At 42.5% G+C, this 20642-nt stretch overlaps 1 protein-coding gene across 3 annotated transcripts in view; it reads left to right on the forward strand.

Moving 5' to 3' along the window:
• LOC128734491 (uncharacterized) overlaps positions 1 to 20642 on the forward strand; it is a 131871-nt gene that overhangs the window by 24914 nt on the left and 86315 nt on the right. For all 3 annotated transcript variants that reach the window (XM_053828718.1, XM_053828720.1, XM_053828719.1), the window contains exon 2: positions 14911 to 18757. In XM_053828718.1, coding sequence (XP_053684693.1) covers positions 15483 to 18757 — 3275 coding nt within the window. In that variant the 5' untranslated portion in view covers positions 14911 to 15482. The remainder of the gene's footprint in view (positions 1 to 14910; positions 18758 to 20642) is intronic.

Consider the following 20642-nt stretch of genomic DNA (forward strand, 5'->3'; position numbering starts at 1 on the left):
ATAAAGGAATCAGCATTGAGAGGTTGACAAAAAAGGGATGGTTCTTAACAGGGAGACAGTACAAATAAGCAAAAATTGCTGCATTTCTCTTGATGCGATGTAAAATTGACTGGGAGACAAGACAGGTGGAGTCTGAAAAGGGGGGCATCACCATCAAGAAGGGAGAAGGCTACAATAAGGAAAAAAGGTTTTGTTTCGCTTTCGTTATTGGGACTTCCGAAGGTAAAGCAATTGTATAAGTGGCTGTGGGCACAAATCTTCCATACAATTGTGAAGAACGTGCTGCTCGAGCCACAAATGCTGATAAGTGGCTGTAGGACAAAAGAAAGAGAGTTCACTAAGGGTAGCTAACAAGGAGAGCCGAGTGCTCGATCTATATGTATGTTTCGCCATAACTGCAGGACGCCTGGACCGTTCGCCATCAAACTTTATCATGAGGGGATTGTCACAGGGGAATTAATACCTGTCAAAGCACCTGTCAAAGGGGTAGGCTAGAAGAAGAAAAAGAAAGCTGCTTCTCTATCATTTTAAGGATCTCCAGAGAGAAAAGAAATGTATGAGCAGCTGTGGAACAAAACGGGAGAGCTGAAAAGTACCCAAGTAACGATATGAGTTTTAATGCGCTCATATTGCGGTTTTTATGACCAATTTTTGTCACTAGAACCGTCATAAGTGCGTAATAAAACTAGCATTGTTACTTGGGTTAGAAAGGGACGTTCAAATAAGAATAAATTTTTGGATGGAAAGGGGATGCAAATCTTCTAAATACATGAAAACGAGTGTATGTTTGTGTGTATATTTGCAGACATAGTCATAACCCGTAGCACCCGGGTGGTTTTTCATCAAGCTTGGTATTCATGTTCCTTAACATAAGCACGGGAGTGTTAACAAAAGAAGGTAGACCAAATAAGGAGGGAGGAGCTCCAAGGGCTTTGTGTGTCTTGCATGACAGGTCGAATACTAGTGGCTGGGAGACAATAGAGGGGTATGAAAAGAAGGGGTGGCCATTGATATTCTTTATAAGGTAACAAAAAGGGGAACTGACAAGACGGAAACGTTCAAGAACACATGTTCAAGTGACTGGGTGACAAAGGGGCCTCCATAAGATCAGGTACTCAGCTAGTTCAAGATAAATCAAATAAAAGATAGATAAATAAATTCTCATTCTTAAGTAAAATTCATACTCTGTTGTAGATGTATCGAATTGTAGCATACACTTCAACCTAATAATGTTCAACTTCAATATCTTTATTCGAAATCTTCGTATTATCAATATTAGGAGGAGGGTCTGTACCTATAGGTGTATACATTCGTATACACCAGTCCAACGCCAAGCCTACGTTGGTGTCCTGAGAAACAGACCCTTCTGTTTTTTTCAACCGCGACGCCGTAAGCTCGCTTTCACCCGCGGAACAACAATTTGGTAAAAAGGAATGAACTACGAGCCTTCACGTCTTGTTCTGCCTTAGGGATACTATAAAACTTAATAATTATTAATAAAATAATAAAACTTAATAAAGTTTCATTGCTTTCTTCTATCATTTCCTTCGTCTATTTAGAAGACTATGATTCAAAAAAATTCGAAGTTATATTTTTTAAAGAAATTAAGTTTCGAAAATGCAATGAAGACCTAGCGTTTTTTATTACATTTTAAGGTTTTTTATCATCGGAGGACCAACACTAGTGTAACAAGTCAGTTGTCGTATGTTCGAATCTAGACTGGGACAATCTGTTAGAACCAGTATGATCGTAGCACTAGCCGCGCCATTGTCCTGTACTCTGACAACTGGCAGTGAAGTCTGCTGAATAACAACGAAAGATCAACTTTCGAAACGGTATGTAGTCGCTAGGCTTTGTCACCGGCAGGACATAGCGTGGATTTTTAGATTTCTATTTAGTCCGATCTTTGATCACTAATCGGTCCAATTTATTGTCGAGCTCCAACTTCAAAACAGTTTAGGAATGAATGTGCGGAAAACAGCGAAACCGTTGTTTCGCTCCTAACCAAGCACATCGTTCCAGTAAACGTCGCATTTGAAACGATACACCTTTCGCGAGTCGCGGCGCAAAACAAAAATCGTATATTTCTTCCTCGGAATCCCGCCTCACGGCCACGGGGAGATGTGTTTAATGCAATTTAGATAGAGGAAATGGCGAAACAAAGTACGGTACAACATCCATAAACAACCGATAAACGCCTGGGAAGATTAAATTGTTAGGCCGGGCCATAAAAAGCCTATATTTATGAGCACCGGAGTACAATACTTCGTTTGAACGTGCATTTCTTTTTTTCCGCTGTGTGCGCACGGGGCCCGTTTGTTCAAGTTCAGAAAGCTCCCTCCTCCTCGGCCCGACCTGGGGGGTGCACGGGTAGACCAGAAGTGTGATGAGCGGTAGGGGGTGCGGTGAGGGGCAGGGTAAGTGAGGCTTTGAGGGTAAAAATCGTAGGGCAAAAAAAGTATTTCAAGACCATATCACTTATTTACGTTCGCGCACGATCGACGACCCGCGTTTTACCTGCGCTGCTGGCAAAGCTGTGAAAAAAAAGAAAACAAACAGAACCCCAGCTACGGACGCAGTTTCGAGGGCCTCCGCGCGCATCATCCGCGGTGGTGGGGTTCGTTTTCACACAGTGATACTAAGTCGGTCGGAATGTAAAACTTTTACAGTGGAGTTTTCAATTATGCTACGTTACGTTATTTTATTGGCTATATTTACTACATAGAGAATTCGTAGAAATCTATGCAAAATAACTTACATAATGATACCAGTCATGCCAAAGCCGAATACTTAATAATATTTTCTCTGCAAAATTTTATTACTTATTCATTCTTAATATTCAGTGCTGCATATTAATGGAGCCAGACGAGCCAAATGGAAACCGAAAACCGGTCACCGGCAGGCAGGCTGTTAAAAAAACACTGCCTCGAATCTAAGCCACAATTAGCATAAATGCAATGGATTTAAGAATTTTCATATTTGCACGCCACTTGACGTTGCACGAAATGTGTAAAGACAAAGACGGTTGCGGTTATTAGCAGGTAGTAATTAAACATTTTAACGCCAATGAACTGTGCGGTTAACCTGAACGGGGCTTCGTTAAATAAGAACAGCAGCAGCCAGCACATCGGAGGAATATGTTTTGATTGATGGATTGCTTTAGAGTCTTAGGTTAGGCTCCGAATGAGGATACAACGAGGAAGTGGAATTGACACCCAGTGTGAGTACACGCGCGTTTTTCAAGCCACTAGGTAATGTATCGTCAGCTGATTGGCACACCGGCGAGCAAATCCTTTTAGTGTAAATGTTAACGGTAGGGTAATAAGCCACAAGAACCCCACAAGGACAGAATGATGAAACACGCGACGCCAAGTTTACGACTTGTACACGTTCGCGTCGCTCGTCGTCGTTGGTCGTCGAATCATTACCGGAGCGCTTCCAAGGTCGCGGGTACTCAGTGTGCATCAGAAAGTTTCTTTTGCTGCCACAATAAAACAGCTGATGCTGATCGTGTGCGCCAGAATGTGTCCGGCCGAAGTTAAGTTCCTCCACGATTGCCATTTTTGAACGAAAACGAAAACGTTGGCCTTAAAGCTGTGAACGCCCCGTGACAACCTGTTTAAACTGGTGAAAAATTCAACAGCCGCGGCCGTCCACGGTAATGAGGTGTGGTCACGGTACAGTAAAGCCGCACCGCTGTTCTTCGCTGTACCGGTTGATTGCCATTTCAAGGGGCTCCGAAGGTTTTGGCGCTCGAACTAGTCCTGGGCCGGAGAGCGGATAATTATTGTGCATTACCTAGAGCTAATTGGGTGCGGGAGTACTTCGGCTTCGCCAGCTGATTTTAAGCAGTGCAGTTCAATAGCTTAACTCTAGCCGCTTTGTGCTATTTAGCTTGGTATGCCTACATTCGAGTAAAATTTTATTGCTTTTTTCGTAATATGACACTGCATATTGCACCAATATTTATTACTGGTCTGTTGATATATGACACTGCTTTTCTAATAACAGAGTTATTACTGAAAGAAGATTATTTTAAAGTGAATTTCAAAATATCAATATAACAAAATATCGCTCAGGCGTACTTAATTTTATTAATATGCAAATATGACTGCCTCTAAATTCAACTATAAATGTGAATTCGGATTAGCTCGAGCGGCAGTACGTAATACTTAAATTCAATAGACGAAATCCACAATTACGCAAGCTTACAATTACGTGGTACCTAGCAAACAGTTGTCAAACATCATCCCGACATGACCTTAATGTCAACCGAGCCGTCGCAGTGCGAAAGACACCAACGCTCCGAAAGCAACGAACCCCATTGGCTTAAATTAGAAATTAGCAGTTCATCAGAAAGAGGTCAGTTAAGCTAAGCCGAAACCCCAGTCCAGTCCAACTCGTCGATTGTACAACTGAATTAGCAAGCGTCGTCAACTGCTTCGGAACAACCCCCCGAGCAGACGGATGAAGGTAATTTATCATCATACTACGTCTGCGTGTGTCTGTCTGCGCGGTGTGTCAAATCCGTACGAAGCCGTCGTGTGACCAAATTTCCTCAGCCTGTCACCGTTTCCGCGAAGTGACGTTAATTAGGCAATACTAATGATGATGGTGACGAATTGGCTGCAAAAGTGATGAGAGCTCTTGAGTTCAAATTTACAGCTTGGCAGGCGAAAACCATTGTTGATGAACACATAAAGACATTACTCATAGGGAGTAGGAAAGTGCTAATGTTTTGGCAGGTTCAGAAATAGAAACCGTAATCACTAGGTCAACAAAAGGAATCTATTTATAATTAAATTTAATTCCAATCAGATGGAAAAAAACCTAATGTCTACCGTGTCGAACTCCGTACCAGAGTCTGTTCAGCTACTATTGCCAGTACCGGTGATTGTAGTATGTATTGTAACGTACATACTTTGGACTTTGGATTTGCTCTCAACACTTCACTCGAGCACTAATACGATAGCCAAGAGACGGGCTATGCTGTTTATATAATTTTCGCAAATCATTGACCAGCAATTGCGAATGCAGCAGTTGCTACGAGCCATACCCGAAGGAGAAGCGATAAGATTGTTCACGCTAAAAATAGGATGATCACAGTGGAGTAGGCATTTGAGTGTTTCAAATAGTGACTCCTGACCGTACAAAGTTGCACATTGATTGAGTAAACAATCGAGTGCATATTTTTCGACAAAATTCGTCCCAAAATCAATTTTTTGACAAACCGGCAATCAACGTTCAATACAATGCTATTACCTACATTGTAGCTTTACACTTCACCACACACAATCTAATTGCAAATCACATCGACGACGGTGCAACTCACGCCGTAGGTTTCCTTTCTGTTTATTTTCGCACTCTCGGCTTAGCCCGCCGCCGGGAGGTACCTGCTTGGTATGCATGGGATATGTTCTTTGGTTGTACCCCCCACCGATGATCGCACCTCGTGTCGGTCGAATGGTTGATCCGTCGGTCTTCTATTAACTGAACAACACATACCACCAAACTGCAGCTGCGAAAAGCGCATCGGGACGGGACACAACAGCAATGCCCCCGCATTCGTCGTCGTTTTCAACAACGGCCGAAGCTCGGTTGTTGAACATAAACAGCAAACAACTCATGCTGTTGTTGGCCATGATCGTCTTACCAACCAACCATCCAACCAATCGGCTGTAGAAAAATGCCAATGAAAATCCGTCCGCCGAATGCAACCTAACTTGCATGCGCGCCAGTGGATACAATCTTATGCACATATACAGACTTACACGGTAGACATACTACCGATGCCAAAGTGGTAACAAATGGCTAATCTTGTGAGGTTATGCGAAGTGCAAAGTGTTTGTGTCCAGAACCGATTGGTTTAGGTACAATCACGAATCACTCTGGTAAATATGGTTGAAGAATGAAGACGCGGTTCTGTGAGTTCAATTGGCTTAGAAAATATTTCTCATCATCTCAGTGAATTGTTGGAAAATGTTCACCAAAAAGAAATATAGTATAAAACCATTTTTCGAGCCGATGGGTCACAGAATTCCATTAAATTTTTTACATGTTTTATCCCGTTGCCCGAGCTGCAACCATCGATGAAATTGCTTCATAGTAGAGAATTTTTTAATATTATCGCACGGTTACGAGCATACTCTTACTATTACACCAGCATTTTTTCTATTTTCAGAATCCCGAGGATTCGTATTCCATAATAAAGATGACTTCTTTTTCGAGTTATAAGTTATCCCGGAGATTTAACTGTAAGATTCAAATAATCTTGGTGACATGTGCGGAATTTCTCCACACGATTCGTAATGTATTCATTCGTAATGTATGTACATTTCAAAAATTCAGAACTCTTGAACCAAGCGTCGAAAAAATGTTTTTACGAAGATAAAAATAAAATAAAATTTTCTCAGTATTTTAGAAAAATAATCAGTTGGAAAATGTCCAACATTCTCACAAAATTCTCTACGATGATGGAAAACTTCAAAAATAATTCGGAAAAATATGTTCTAATTCTAAAAACATTTAAAATATTTTCTGGTGTTCTAAATTTGAAATTGTCACCCTGCGGTAAGACGTAGTGCTACGTTAAACTTGTTCTACGACGCTTGATTCAATAAGGAGCAGTTCCACGCCAAATCGTCCAAAAAAATCTGAAATCTGAAATGAACCTTTTTGATTTAGATGAAACTTTACAAGCGTGTTTGATAGGAGGAAATATGCACCTTCCACAGGCTTTGGCGCCATTTTGATTCTAGACTCATTTTTGAAAAGGGCGTATTTATTTTCATGCGTATTATGTTTGAAAGATTTTATCTCGAAAACTATCGATTTTACAAAAATTATGTCTAAGTAAAAGTTGTAGAAAATTGATTTCCGAATATGGAAAAAATATGCACAAAAAATATATTACCAATTTTTCAAAAATTTGAAAATTAAATTTAACATCAAAATATCAAAAATATGCCATTTTTGAACATTATTAAAAATTTTTTAGAAAAAATAGAAGTAATTTGCAACCTTTTAAAAGTTATTCTGAGATGGAGCAACTTTCATGGAAGGACTTCGCAGAACAACGACTTTCATGATTTCTTTCCAACTTGGGATTTTCAAGTAATATATGAATTTGTAATACAAATAACAATTCTCTATGTTATTTACAACAAAATTGGTCATAATAATTATTTTTCTAAATGCAGCCGTTTTCGAGATATTCGGAGAAAAAGTTGAAAATGTTTTAATTTTTTATGTTGAACACGTCTTTTTCATATGCTACTCCAATTCCTCCACTGTTTCTATAAAATTTCTAATAACCACATTTAATTTCCTACAACTTATCCGAATATACTTTATTGATTCAATCTTTCGCTTTTCAATTGTGGGTATTTTGAAAACTGTGTTCGAAAAAAACGGGACACGCTGATTAGTTAGTAACTTTTTACCGCGTGAGTAAACATAACAGAAATTTTGACTAAAAATAGTTGAAGTACGGTCAGCCCACAATCATGGGTCACACACAAAAACAAATAGCTACAATAGCCCATAATAGTGTGTGACCCATGATTGTGGACTGACTGTATGTTGTTTATATCGGTAGAGTTTTACCAAAATAGATTAAGAGATTACAGTGATATCTTTGGAACAAGAGAAAGCGCACAAAAAATTGCACACTTTCTTCGAAAATCCAAATGCTTCTTATCGAGAGAGTGGTAAACAACTTGAAATTAAACATTCGACCAAATCCCAAGTAATCAGACGTTTATGAAGCATCTACCAAGACTACCAAGCAGAAGGATGGTAGCGGCAGGAAACGCTGCACCACAGATGCAAAGTATGCCAGGATGGTAGCTGCCACCTACCATATACCTGTATCAGGGAACGTAAAAATGTAATGAACGGCTGACTCATTTTACGTCATCCACAGATCGTTTGCGAGACAACGAATTTTCAGCAACGTATTCTTCTTTTGTACATTCTCAGGAACTGAAAATTTAGAGGTGGCAACATAGTATTTCTGTTCCGGCATTGGTCTGGTAGGTTTCATCATTCATCACAATACAGAACCATTTTGTGAACAGCTTCCTTCCGCGAGTTTTGGCCACCGTGCTCTGTTTGTCACTCCAGTTCGGTGCTATCCGAACTTTGTACACGTACACGTGCAGTCCACAACGTGTCCTTGTTTTTCGCACAAAATTAACTGGAAATTTAACCTGTTTTGGCCACAGCCTCAATCGAAATATTGGGTTGTGCTTGAATGCGCAACTATCATGCTGGCATTCATCGGGTCTGTAATGCCGCGTTTCCTACCGCTGTCATCATTCCGTTTGGTAGTCTGATGCTTCTTGAACGTCTAATTACTTGGGATACGGTTGAGTGTTCGATTCTGTGCAGTTTACTGCTCCGTTTATGAGAAGCATTTGGCTTTTCGAAGAAAGTACCCGAAGTTTTTTTTGTTAGATTATAGTCACTTTAACAGCTTTGGTCATTCGTGACTTCTACGGGATTGGGATTTGAACCCGGGTCCTCGGCGTGAGTGCTAACCACTACACCGGGGGTGACCTCCCTAAAGTTTTTTGCGTACTTTCTTTAGTTCCAAAAATATCACTGTAATCTCTTAAACTATTTTAGTAAAATTCTACCGATATAAACATACTTTCAACTATTTTTAGTCAAAATTTCTATGTTTACTTATGCGGTAAAAAGTTACTATAACTAATCAGTGTGTCCAGTTTTTAAAATACCCACAACTCGAAAGCGAAAGGTTGAATCAATAAGGTGTATTCGAATAAGTTGTAGGAAATTAAATGCAGTTATTAGAAATTTTATAGAAACAGTGGAGCAACTGGAGTAACATATGAAAAAGACCTGTTTAACATAAAAAAATAAAATATATCCAACTTTTTCTCCGAATATCTTGAAAACGGCTGCATTTAGAAACATAATTATGATCAATTTTGCTGTAAATGACATAAAGAATTGTTATTTGTATTCATACATTACTTGAAAATCCCGAGTTAAAAAAATCATGAAAGTCGTTGTACGAAGTCCGTCCATAAAAATTGCTCCATCTCAGAATAACTTTTAAAAGGTTGCAAATTACTTCTATTTTTTCCAAAAAAAAATTCAAAAATTTTCAAAAAGGGTATATTTTTGATATCTTGAATTTAATTTTTTTTTCAAATTTTTGAAAAATTGGTAAAACTCGGTAAAGATTCGAAAAAAGTGAAATACAAAAATGGTCGTCGAAATATTCAATTCAATTCAATAAGTCGAATTTTCCTTAAACGGTCAGGAAATAGACCCTAACATTATTTTTTGGTTTCTACTTTATTGCTTCATTGGATCTTCTCTTTATTACCGAACGCTCGCACTTTGCCCTTGACGCCATTCACAAAGTTATGGGAAATGGTGGAGCCGTTTTCTTTTGACACATTTACCCATAATTGTATGAGTGGTTTTACGAACTCTGGCCTGCATTAAGGCCCACAACTTCTCCATCGAGCGAAATTCTGACAAATTCGGTGGGTTGATGGTGTTTAATACAAAAACAACTTTGTTTTCTCTGTACCAGTCTAGCACCGGCAGCGGGTTGTGCCGGGATGCCAAATCCGAGCGAACAGGTACTTGCTCCGCTAGATTTGTCCCTTGGCGGTACCCATCATTGTGATCTTGCTGCACCCACAGATGGCCTGCCAAAACAAGAACTTTTTGTCCACTTTCTGCTTACTTACCTAGCCTGGAACGGCCAACTATTATGTGGTCACGTTAAAACTGCCCCGGAAACTATGATGTGTCCGCCATGATGTAAGCCTCATCGTTCATCACGACGCACCTCAGTTTCATCAGCCATTCTCGGCAAAGCTTGCTGACGCGGGTCCAGGTCACCGAGTTTTGTTTGTCGTTCCGGTTCGGTGGCTTTCGAACCTTGAAGATGTAGAGCCCGGTAGGAATTCCAAGCTATTTTCCGATCCATCTGTGAGATGCAGTCTAGTGTTCGACATCGGAACGAAAATTGAGGTCCGGATTCCGGTCCGGTCTGGTTAAAAGGCGGCACGACTAATGCAGTCCAATTTTGAACGACGGCGTTTATCTGCTGGTCGATCTGCTCCTGCTCAATGCGATCACGATAACCACCTAATAGATTATGAAAGTGTTTAATTTGGTTATCCGGAGGGTTTGAGAGTTATATCATCATGATCCTCGTATTTGTCTAGAGTTGTAAGGCTTTTAGCTTCTGTAGCCCCCTCTGTTTGGCTCCCTCTGACAGGTGGGGGGTAGGTTAATTTGCCGAATCTGTAGCTTGAACTGCATGTTTGTCGGAAAGAATTCTGATTTTTAGTTGGTCGAATATGGTTACCCCCCCAAGTAACAATTTACACTCTTATGATGGAATTTAAGACCAAAATTGGTCATGAAGACCGCCATAAGAGTACAATAATACTCACATTGTTCCTCCACTCCATTGTTCCTTTCTGTTCCATTGTTCCAGCAACTCTTGTCTCTACCACCTCGTAGTACCAGCCGGAATAACCCCAGTGGAAGCTAAGGTCGTATACCGGTAGCGTAGGCGGTACTGTGTTGTTTCGGCACCTAATATGGTAGCCCCTTCACGAGACTCAGTAGTGTGGCTCTAGTAGGCCAATCTACCTAAAGCAAACTACTACTACGGAAATTCAAGCGAATACGGATCGGAATATTCGCCATCGACCTAAGCGACGATACAAGGACGACGAATGGAAACTCGTAACTTGAAACTGCGGGTCACTAAATTTCGCATATGGCGATCGTGTGCTGCACGAACAGCTTGAACCCCGTAAAGTCGGCATCGTAGCTCTGCAGGAAATCTGTCGCAAAGGAGAGCAGGTTTGGAAGATCCCCGGCGGAAAGACCCAAGTTCACCAGAGCGGTAACACTACCAGCGAATTGGAAATGGATTTTTAGTGTTGGGCAGAATGCAGGATCAGTTTTGTGAACCCCGCATTCTTGAGGTCTAACTTTCACGCACGCGCGTTCTCGTTCCAGCAAACACTTCGGCATGAGCATCTCTTTCGGACTCTCGTTCTTATTTATTCATGCACTGCAACGAGTTTTTACGAGTAGCTGATACCAATTGCTCGCGAGGGCTCGCAGTCAATCACGTGTGCAACGAAGGGCGCAAGATGAAGAAGAAAAGAAGTCATGCAAAATTTGTATTCATACAACCCAGTGTGCCTCACAGGCTGTTGGCCATTCACGAGTTGCTAGCCTCGTGAGTAAGCTGTGCAGAAAGATGCTACAACGGTGTGCGTTCACGAGTGTGTGGGTAGCAGAATGTATTCACACAGCAGTGGTGGTTGTAAATTTTGGATACTATGATTCTCTTACCTGCCAGTGTGTCAGTGGATTGTACAGGATCGCGTAATAGATTGAAAGACGATCAGCGAGAGAAAGTGTCTATTCAGATGAAGGGCCCTTTCTTCAATTACAAAATCATCAACCTGCACTGCCCTACGAAGATAGACCCAACGATGAGAATGAAGCTTTCTACGTGAGGTTGGAGGCATTGCACGACAGTTGCTCGCTACGGGACATCAAAATCGTCATCGGGGATTCAAACACCCAAGTTACGGTAGGGAAGAAATTTATAGACCGGCTATAGACCCCAAGCTCTGGCTATAGCTGTGGCCCAGGCCATGCACACCGATACGAACGATAACGGTAAACGATGTATCAACTTCGTAGCTTTCCGTGGTCTGGTGATCCGAAGCATCTTTTGCCCACGCAAAGATATCCACAAAGCCACCTGACCAATGTGCAATGAACAAGCTTGATCACGTTCTCATGGGGTGCGGATATTAACTCTGACCATCATCTAGTAGCAGTATATGTGCGCTCAAAACTGTCAACTTTATACCACACGTCAAAGCCATCCTCTTCGTGAACATCAGTCAGCTAGATTACCCGCAATCAGCCGAAAACTACGCGCGTATACTGACTGAGGCACTGCCTTCTTCGGAGGAGTTAGCTGCTTCAAACCTCTAAAACCGCTGGGGCAAAATACGCTCGGCCGTCGGAAGTGCCCCGGAGTATACGAAATGACTGGTTTAATGGAGAATGCCTACAAGCGGTGGAGAAAATAAATGGCTAGGAAAATTATCTGAGTATTACCACCAGGGAGAACTTGACCAAATACTGACGAGCAAGAAACCAGTTGACCACGATCCTGAAGAATAATAAGCGCCAAAACGAGGACAGGGATCGTGAAGAATTAGAACAACTATTCCGAGCTAATGACACGCGCAGTTTTACAAGAAGGTGAACTAAACTCAAAAGGGCTACCTACCGAAACCTGTCATGTGCAGGAACGAGGGATTATGGCCGAGAAACGCTGGTAACGGCTCTACACAGGGTTATTTCCGAGATTTGGGAGGAGGAGAAACTACCGGAGGAATAGATGGAAGGAATGGTTTGTCCCATCTACAAAAAGGGTGATGGGCTCGACTGTAGCTGCTGTAACTATCGGCTGGTAAACGCCGTCTATAAGATGCTTTCTCAGATCCTGTCACGTCAGTTGTCAGCGATAACACATGGTTTCGTAGGGAATCGCCAGGCGGGCTTCATGGCGGCTTGCGCAACTGTGGACCAATTTTTCACCATCCAGTAGATCTTTCAAAAATATCGGGAGTAAAACGTACCCGCGTATCACATCTTTATGGATTTCAAAGCGACATACGATACAGTCGATCGTGACCAGCTATGGTCGATAATGCACGAATACGGTTTTCCGGATAAACTGACGCGACCGATCAGTGCGGCGGAGGCAACCTACGCCAGACTGGCAGCAGAATCTAGGAAGATTGGGCTAAAAATAAATGTGTCGAAGACCAACTACATGAAAGGAAGAGGTTCAAAGGAAACAAACGCGTGCTTCGCAAGGACGGTAACCGTTGACGGCGACGAACTAGAAGTGATAGATGAGGTCGTGTATTTAATATCGTTGGTGTCCGCGAACAACAACACTAGTAAGGAGATCCAGCTGCGAATTCAAGCGGGAAATCGGGCCTACTTTGCTCTTCGCAAAACGCTACGATCAAGAAGTACACGCTGCCGTACGAAACTGAAAATGTACAAACCTTTATTGAACCGGTTGTTCTTTTTGGATTTGAAGCCATGACGTTGCTTATGGAAAATATAAAAAAGTAAAAAGTATGAAAAATTTGAGGTGAAACTCTGACATAGAAATCTAATGCTAAATTTAAATAACCTTTAACTCGATTCCTTTATCTGTTAAATTTAGGTTAATTTTCAACTTTGGGATTGTATTGCATCAACTTATGTAAGCACAAATACCCAAAAACGGTATCTACAGTCAGTACACAATCATGGCTCACATGAATTGCGGGTCATTTTAAATTTTGCTGTCCTTTTACGCTTGTACAGCATTCTTATTGATTGACAAAATTGTATTTCGTAAGTAGTATTAATGATTCGATCAATCAAGAGGTAATATTCAAACGGAAATCACCAGTTAAAATCTAAAAACCCACAATTGTGAGTGACTCATAAAGTGTTACCAAATGATAGCAATATCAATTTGATTTTGTTTTATGGCAAGAAGCGTAAAATGTGTTAAGTGACGCCGTATGGCAACACTGGGTTGATTCGGGTTAATTAAGATAAACTCAAAAGAAGTACCACATACCAAATCAAGGAACTATTGATTTAAAATTATAATAAAATTGAGCAGAATAGTTTAAGAAATAGTAAATATTACTATTGATATGATCGTTTAGAAAACAGAATCAGAAAAACAAGTTAGTTATAGCAAGTTATAGCGAAGTCGTATCAATATAATTAGCTAAACTGATTTACAAAAGTTTAGCGTGTTGCAAAAGTCTAGTGTCCCGCCTTCTGCCCAGGTCTGGACACGCCAGTAGCTTTGGTAGTAGTAATCATTCCACTGCTGCGATTTAGTGGTCTTAGCTGGTCTTGATTTTAAATAGTCTGCAATTCTTGAGCAACCAAATTTGAAATTAAAGTAGCCAATTGCGAATAGAAGAATTATTGTTATGAAATGTGTTTTTTTTTAAATCATTATTTCGGTGATCAAGTTTTCCACGATGGGTTTTTCGAAGTGACAAGTGTTTTTATTTGTTGAAATCTCTCGTCTCTCTAGTATTTGTACGAAAAATTCAACTACATAACTGTTGCGTAAGTTTCGACAATTCCGCAATTGGCTCCAACTTCCCCTACTTGTTGTCGGCTTACTTAGCCACGACTGGTTATCAATTCGAGCTCATTCAAAGGCCGTTTACTTTTCAACACGCAGTGGAATATTTGAGCAGTTTCCAATTAGCTCATTTAAATAGCAGAATCGGTTTCACATAACATTACATTATCATTGAGTGAGCAGCCTATTCCATGAAAATTACTTCCATGTCCGCTCCAAATCTATGCGTGCACGCGATTATTTGTACCCTCGAGTAGACAGACGATCGACAAAAAAAAACAACAAATCCGTTGTCTGGCTGGTAGAGCACAAATGCAAAACATCACCGACATTGACTTCACCATCACCATCAGCATGATCATTGTGCGGTTTTGGCACGATTGTTGACGACCAGCGTTTCGTGGTATACCTATTTTGACCGCTGACGAATACACACCAGAGACGTTGTTGGAGTACAGTTAGTTGTAATTGTCCGCAAGTAAGCCAGCAAGCAAGCTCGTAAAAATGTTCTGTTACAAAAATCCGAAACCATCGGCCATTGCGCCAAATCCAGTCACTAAGCGCTAAGCGAAAGCAATTATGAATGAGGCATCCCGATCGTGCAGTTCTAAAGACAACAGCAAAGAAGAAAAAACAAAACAAGGTTACCCCGAATGCTAATGAATACGTTTTATTTTACTGTGTCATTCTTACTATTATAGGCCTGTTGCCAAAAGCGGTGAGTGTGCCAACGTTTGTGTGTGTGTGCTATTAGCAAAAGGCACACATTGAACTTAACAGTTGCAAAAATCACGCGATCATTACAGTAGCAAGTGTCGACATTAATTAGATTCACAGTGAAACAAAACAGAGAAGAAGAAGAACTCACCGCCGAAGAAGTACAACAAATGGAAAAAGTTGTGATTGAAACCTCTTGCCATTAGTCGCTGCAGACTCGAGAAAGCATTCAAAGAAGTGAAAAAATAATAATAATTTATTTCCTATTGAAAACTGATCGTTCTGTGTGAGAGTAAATTATTTATTTAATATAAATTAAGAAGAAGTGTTTGTGGTTCGCGTTGGCTGGGGGAAAACGGAGCGTTTCGATGTGACTCTTTGCGTTAGCCCTTGCCCCCAAGTCCCGGACCGGACAATAGAGACGTGTGCTGATATACGTTATAGAATCTATTAGCTAAACAGAAAACGAAGAAGAAGAACAAGTCGAGGAAAGAAACGTAGTTGAAGAGAGAGGACCACGTCATAGTAAGTGGCCGCTGTTGCTTCGCTAGCAATCATGTCGTCGACGATGCCAGTGGTTTGGTGCACTGATCCGAACTCGTCGGAGAAACGGCAAGCTTTCGCACTTCAAGGAATCCAGCTGCAGGGCAACATCACCGAGAAGCATGTGTTGGCGATGAAAGAACTCATCAGTGCCGCATCCGAAGGTCGATTACTGTTGCCTAGTGATGGAGCTATTGTCCTGCTAGACTGTGGCCTCAGCATCGGGTCGATGGTCATTGAGGGCAAGGCTGGTCGAGAGGTAGCCAAGGGTAGTAGTAATCATAAATCAATCCTCCCGGCCGTACCCGAGGGAGTGACCGATGTCAGTAATTGCACCGTAACAGCGGCGGCAGCCCTGCAGGAGGAAAGTAATAATGCTAATGGGGAAGATGTCGATAAAATAGTTGAAAACGTCGCTGATGGAAGTACAATGGTGGCCGGAGGAGTGCTTGCGGCAGAAGATGACGCATTCCTAGCTGACCCTACCATAGATGAGAGCAAACCACCTGATCTATACGGTACTACCGTTGGTGATACGGCGGAAGGAGGAGAGGAGCTGTACGAATTTCTCTGCTGTGCCAAATGTATGAACGATCCATCGTCCAGTTGTTTTAATCCACCCAGTCATCGTAGTCGTAGTTTAAGTTCACTTAATAACAAATCACAGCTGTTGTCCCGGTTTCTGAATGGTCGGGCTAAAGCACGGCTGTACTGTGATCCGTTGTACAACATCTCCAATCGGTACTTCAAGAGGTTGGTCAACCACAAAGGCTGCAAGTCTCGAACCGAATCTCGTCGGTACGTGGTGCGTAAGAGTTCTCTTCGAAGCGATCGATCCGGCGGAGGAAAGGTAGCGAAGAAAAGCAGTGAAAATATTCCAATTTATGCAACGATTAACAAGAAAATGAAATTGAAATCCCGTCTCGAGGCATTGCGACGTCAGAACATTGACGCCAGCATCCTGGCGTTACAAATCGCGCTCGACAGTCAGCAGCTGATCAAGGGCAGAACGAATCACGACGCAGACTTAGAACCATCATCGCAAATCATCAATCAATCATGTTCATCGTCACCCGCTGCCGGGCCGTTGCAATCAAAGCCATACAATAGTTCCAGTAGGAAAACTAGTTTCGATTCGACCTGCACCGTCAGTTCCATGGATTCTGGCTTTATCGATCAACAACAGCGACAGCAGCTGAAACAACTGCAACTTCAACAGCAACAACATCAACAGCAACAACAACAGAAGAAGAAAAAGAACAAAACCAGCACCATTGCGGATCAGCCAATAACTACTGTTACATCAAACCCAAACGCTTCCGATGATGGAAATCAACACAAAACAGAAGAACTAACAACAGTGAGCAAGGAAACCGGTAATGCTACTACAACTGCGAACGAGAGTTGCTTCAATGAGCTGTCCAAGCTGCAGATAAAGGAGTGTCTGGTGACACAATCGCGAAATCGTCGGAAATCGTACGAGGAATTCAAATCGCTTTTTCGACAGCAGCAGCAGCAACAACAACAGCAGCAGCAAACAGAAGCAAGCCGAAGTCGTTTGTCTGTGGTAAACGAAAAGCCCGCCATCGGTTCTGGCACTGAGGGCCAAGATGCCAACACTAGTAATAACGTTAGCATGAAAACGCGACGAAAATCTTACGAAGAATTCAAAGCTTTAGTCAAAATTTGTGATAGTAGCGTTAGTAACTTAAAGCCAACATCGGAAGAGGAGGAAGAGGAGGACGACGACGTGGTGGTGGGGGGCAAGCAGTTGCAGCAACCGCATACGATCCACTCGACGACGGGGGTCGGTGCGTTGTTCAAAATGAAGCGCAAAAACTCGCGTCGCCTCAGTCTGAAGAAAGCGAAAATGAACGATAAGTCTGACCAGCAGCGGACTGTGGATGCGAAATCCGGCCCGACAGTGATTAGCAATAGCGTTAGTAAAATTAGCGAATCCAATAGTCATGTTCGAGGTAGCACAATTTATGACATCCTGCGAAACCATCGTCGCGGCAGCAAACGGGACGATGCGAACCAACAATCAGTATCGGTATCCCTCGGTAAGGGGCTATCGCCATTTCTAACCGACGAGATCTATCGGAAGAACTACAAAATCTATGACAAACTTATTTCGTACGGAAGCAAAGCGTACAAAAAATACGATAAATACATGACATACGGAACGATTTATGAAATTCTTCATCGCAAATCCGATGCCGCCGAGGATGTGTTTCTACGAAAGCGTGCGTTATCGGAAAAGTTCGCGAAGCGAAAGGTCAGCATTAACTCACAGTACAGCTCGCTGAAATTCGGTACCATTTATGACATCTTGCAAAGCAAGCAAGGTGGTGCTGTTGAGTCCTTAGCCGGTGATCAAGCCCCTAACGACACCGCGGAAGGAGTCGAGCCGGTCAGCAATTCGAACACACTTTCCACCATCTATGACATCATTCATAAAAAATCCGATTCTCCCAAACAGCAGGTGAAGAATCGATTTCTGGTGAAAAAAATCACCGAAGAGGAGCTGCGAAAAGGCAACGAAAACAATCGCAACGAATTAAACATGGTTTCGGATGGCGGAAAAAGCCAGCAAAGTCCACCGCAGTCACCGGACTATATGACCCCCAAGCTGGTCGATGCAGCGAAGAAACCCTCCCGTGCCCGTCGCTTTTCCAACATCCTCTCGTACAGCCCACGAAGCCCGCCGGAACAGAGCTCCTCCCCGGAGTCTAGCAAACTCGCCGGCAATACGGCCCGTCTGAAAAAGATCGCCGCAAGTGACGAAGATCTGTACAAACGTGCCACCTCCAAGCATCATACCCACCGAAACAGCCATAACCTAAATGAACCCTATCAGGAGGACAAATCTCGTCAGCCCAGTCCCAAAGATGACGATCTGTACTCTCGCATCGGAAAGATGCGCAAATCGGCCACCGCTTCCAGTGCTCTCTGTTCGAAAATCGAAGAAGGTTTCCCGCTGGACAGTTTCAAGTTTCCTCCGGAAACTCGATACAAACCGCACACCACGGGCGGAAGCCGCCACGATCGGCTTCTAGTGCCCCAACCGGGTGCCATTTTCAAGTCCAACTCACTGGACATGCTGGCGCCATCGAAGTTCGCTAAAAATCATCGATGGCACCACAGCAAGCAGCAAGGACCGGTGCGTAAACTCTCTCCCGTCGTGATGCCGCGTAAATCGAACGCCTCAACACCGTCTCCCCAGCAGAAGAAGAGCACCCGACGGCTGTCGGAGTTCACCCGGGGCGAGTTCCTGAACGAGAAATCGTAAGTATCGCTCTTTGGTTTTCTGTTTCAAATAGGTTAACATCATCTTAGATAATTTAGATACTTTTTCTCAAACCTTTAACACTGTTGCGGGCTATAAAGTCTCACCACTAAAACCCCATCTTCGAATCTTAAAAGCCCAATTATGTTAATTAGGATTTCGGCAGGTGAGTGGATGAAAAGTTGATTCTAATCTTCGCCACCACCACCACGACTGTTAGAGGTCCGCTGATGATTACTATTTAAATCAGGTTTTTATCGCCAGACCCTTAAAACGGTCTCATGAAAATAAAACTTTCCAACATCTCCTTTTGACGATCGGGTGACACACATCACTCGGCATCGTCGTCGGCACACACTGAAGTCTGCCTTCTTAAAGCAGATGAAAACAGGATGCACTGAATTCAATGTCGGCTGTTGCATAGCCGCATCTCCTTCGGGTTATGCCATTCACGCGACGGACCATTCAAGGCAACTGTATATACATATTGATTATGCAATTGGACGTGTGACGATGTCCGCATCTTGAACGGAAAACAAGCCGTTTCCAAGGTACATATACCCTTTTATGCCCTCACCTATAGCTTTACAGATACACACGAAGAATTTGTGTTTACAACACACGTGTTATTATTGCCTTCGGATGCCAATGATGTCCATCCCTAAATTGGTTCGAAAAAAGAACTAATTTACCGATAAATCACAGTCCGTATAATTGAACCACTGAACCGTAACAGACTCAAAATGGAAGAAGCCAGATTGAAAATCTTCGCTAAAGTCAGAATAGAATGCTCGTCTCTGGACGCCTTGGAAGGAAACCATCATCTCCAGCCTCTTTCTCTGCGCGATTTTCCGCGCGCTATTTTTAGCTCGCTCTCCAAGCGCATCAACGCGGCGACGACCGCGCGCCGAGATATCAAATGCATCCTGTGGGCAGCAAATTGCATTAAACGAGCAATAATTTATATCGACAGCCTATCGCTGGCGGGGCAAACACGCATCGTTCAGATAGATCAGAACAAATCGGTACACACAGAACACACGGTGTTCGTCTCACTTCGCTGCCGGCTAGAACCCACCGTCCGTCCGTCCGTCCATCCGTCGTAACGTAACTACGGCGAAGGATTATGCAAGAGCATAACATGATGGACTGGACTGGACGGACGAACCTGGCCCGTGAGTTGCATCGTTCAGCAACCGCCTCGGAAAGGAACAACGCAATGCACCGACCGGAGCGCAATCTGGTTTGTTACATAAGCAATTGATCTATGCGCGAACTCCTGCCGTTCCGTTGAGGCGCTTGACCTTGCGCTCAGGTTCAACCAACCTCGCACACGCCGGTTCTTCACCGGGTATATCCGGCGGGAAGAATTACGAGCAAGCAAGAGCCCTTTGCCAATTGCACATTAAATGTGTATACGAGGCAGATAGCTCGCTTGCTCGCTCCTTTGCTGTTTGGGTTATTCCTCAAGGGTTAAACCACTTGAACTAGTGGAAAGAAGATGTTTTGTAAGAAACTTTTAAGTTTTTCGCTTTTCAAGCGTTGGATTCTTATGTACTGCGCACATATAACCTTCGCGTACAGAAACTTTAGTGTTCGTAACAATAACATAGAACAAATGATGATGGTGGATGCGGGTAGAAGTGAAAACTATCAAGCATAATGATAGGCGAGTCGAAACGAAGAGTTGTAACTAATCGTTCTTCATATTATTCTTGCTATTATTTATTTATTATTTATATACCTACAAGTTCGAATGTGTGGTACAATTCAGGCGTCCTGAGGCGTAGAGTTGAAGAAAGTTATGATTAATTTAAAAAAAATGAGCTGAAAATTTAGGGACTTTTTTAAAGGTTAAAACCAAAAGGAATCAAACAAATTTGA

Source organism: Sabethes cyaneus, chromosome 2, assembly GCF_943734655.1.
Source record: "Sabethes cyaneus chromosome 2, idSabCyanKW18_F2, whole genome shotgun sequence".
Lineage (NCBI taxonomy): Eukaryota > Metazoa > Arthropoda > Insecta > Diptera > Culicidae > Sabethes > Sabethes cyaneus.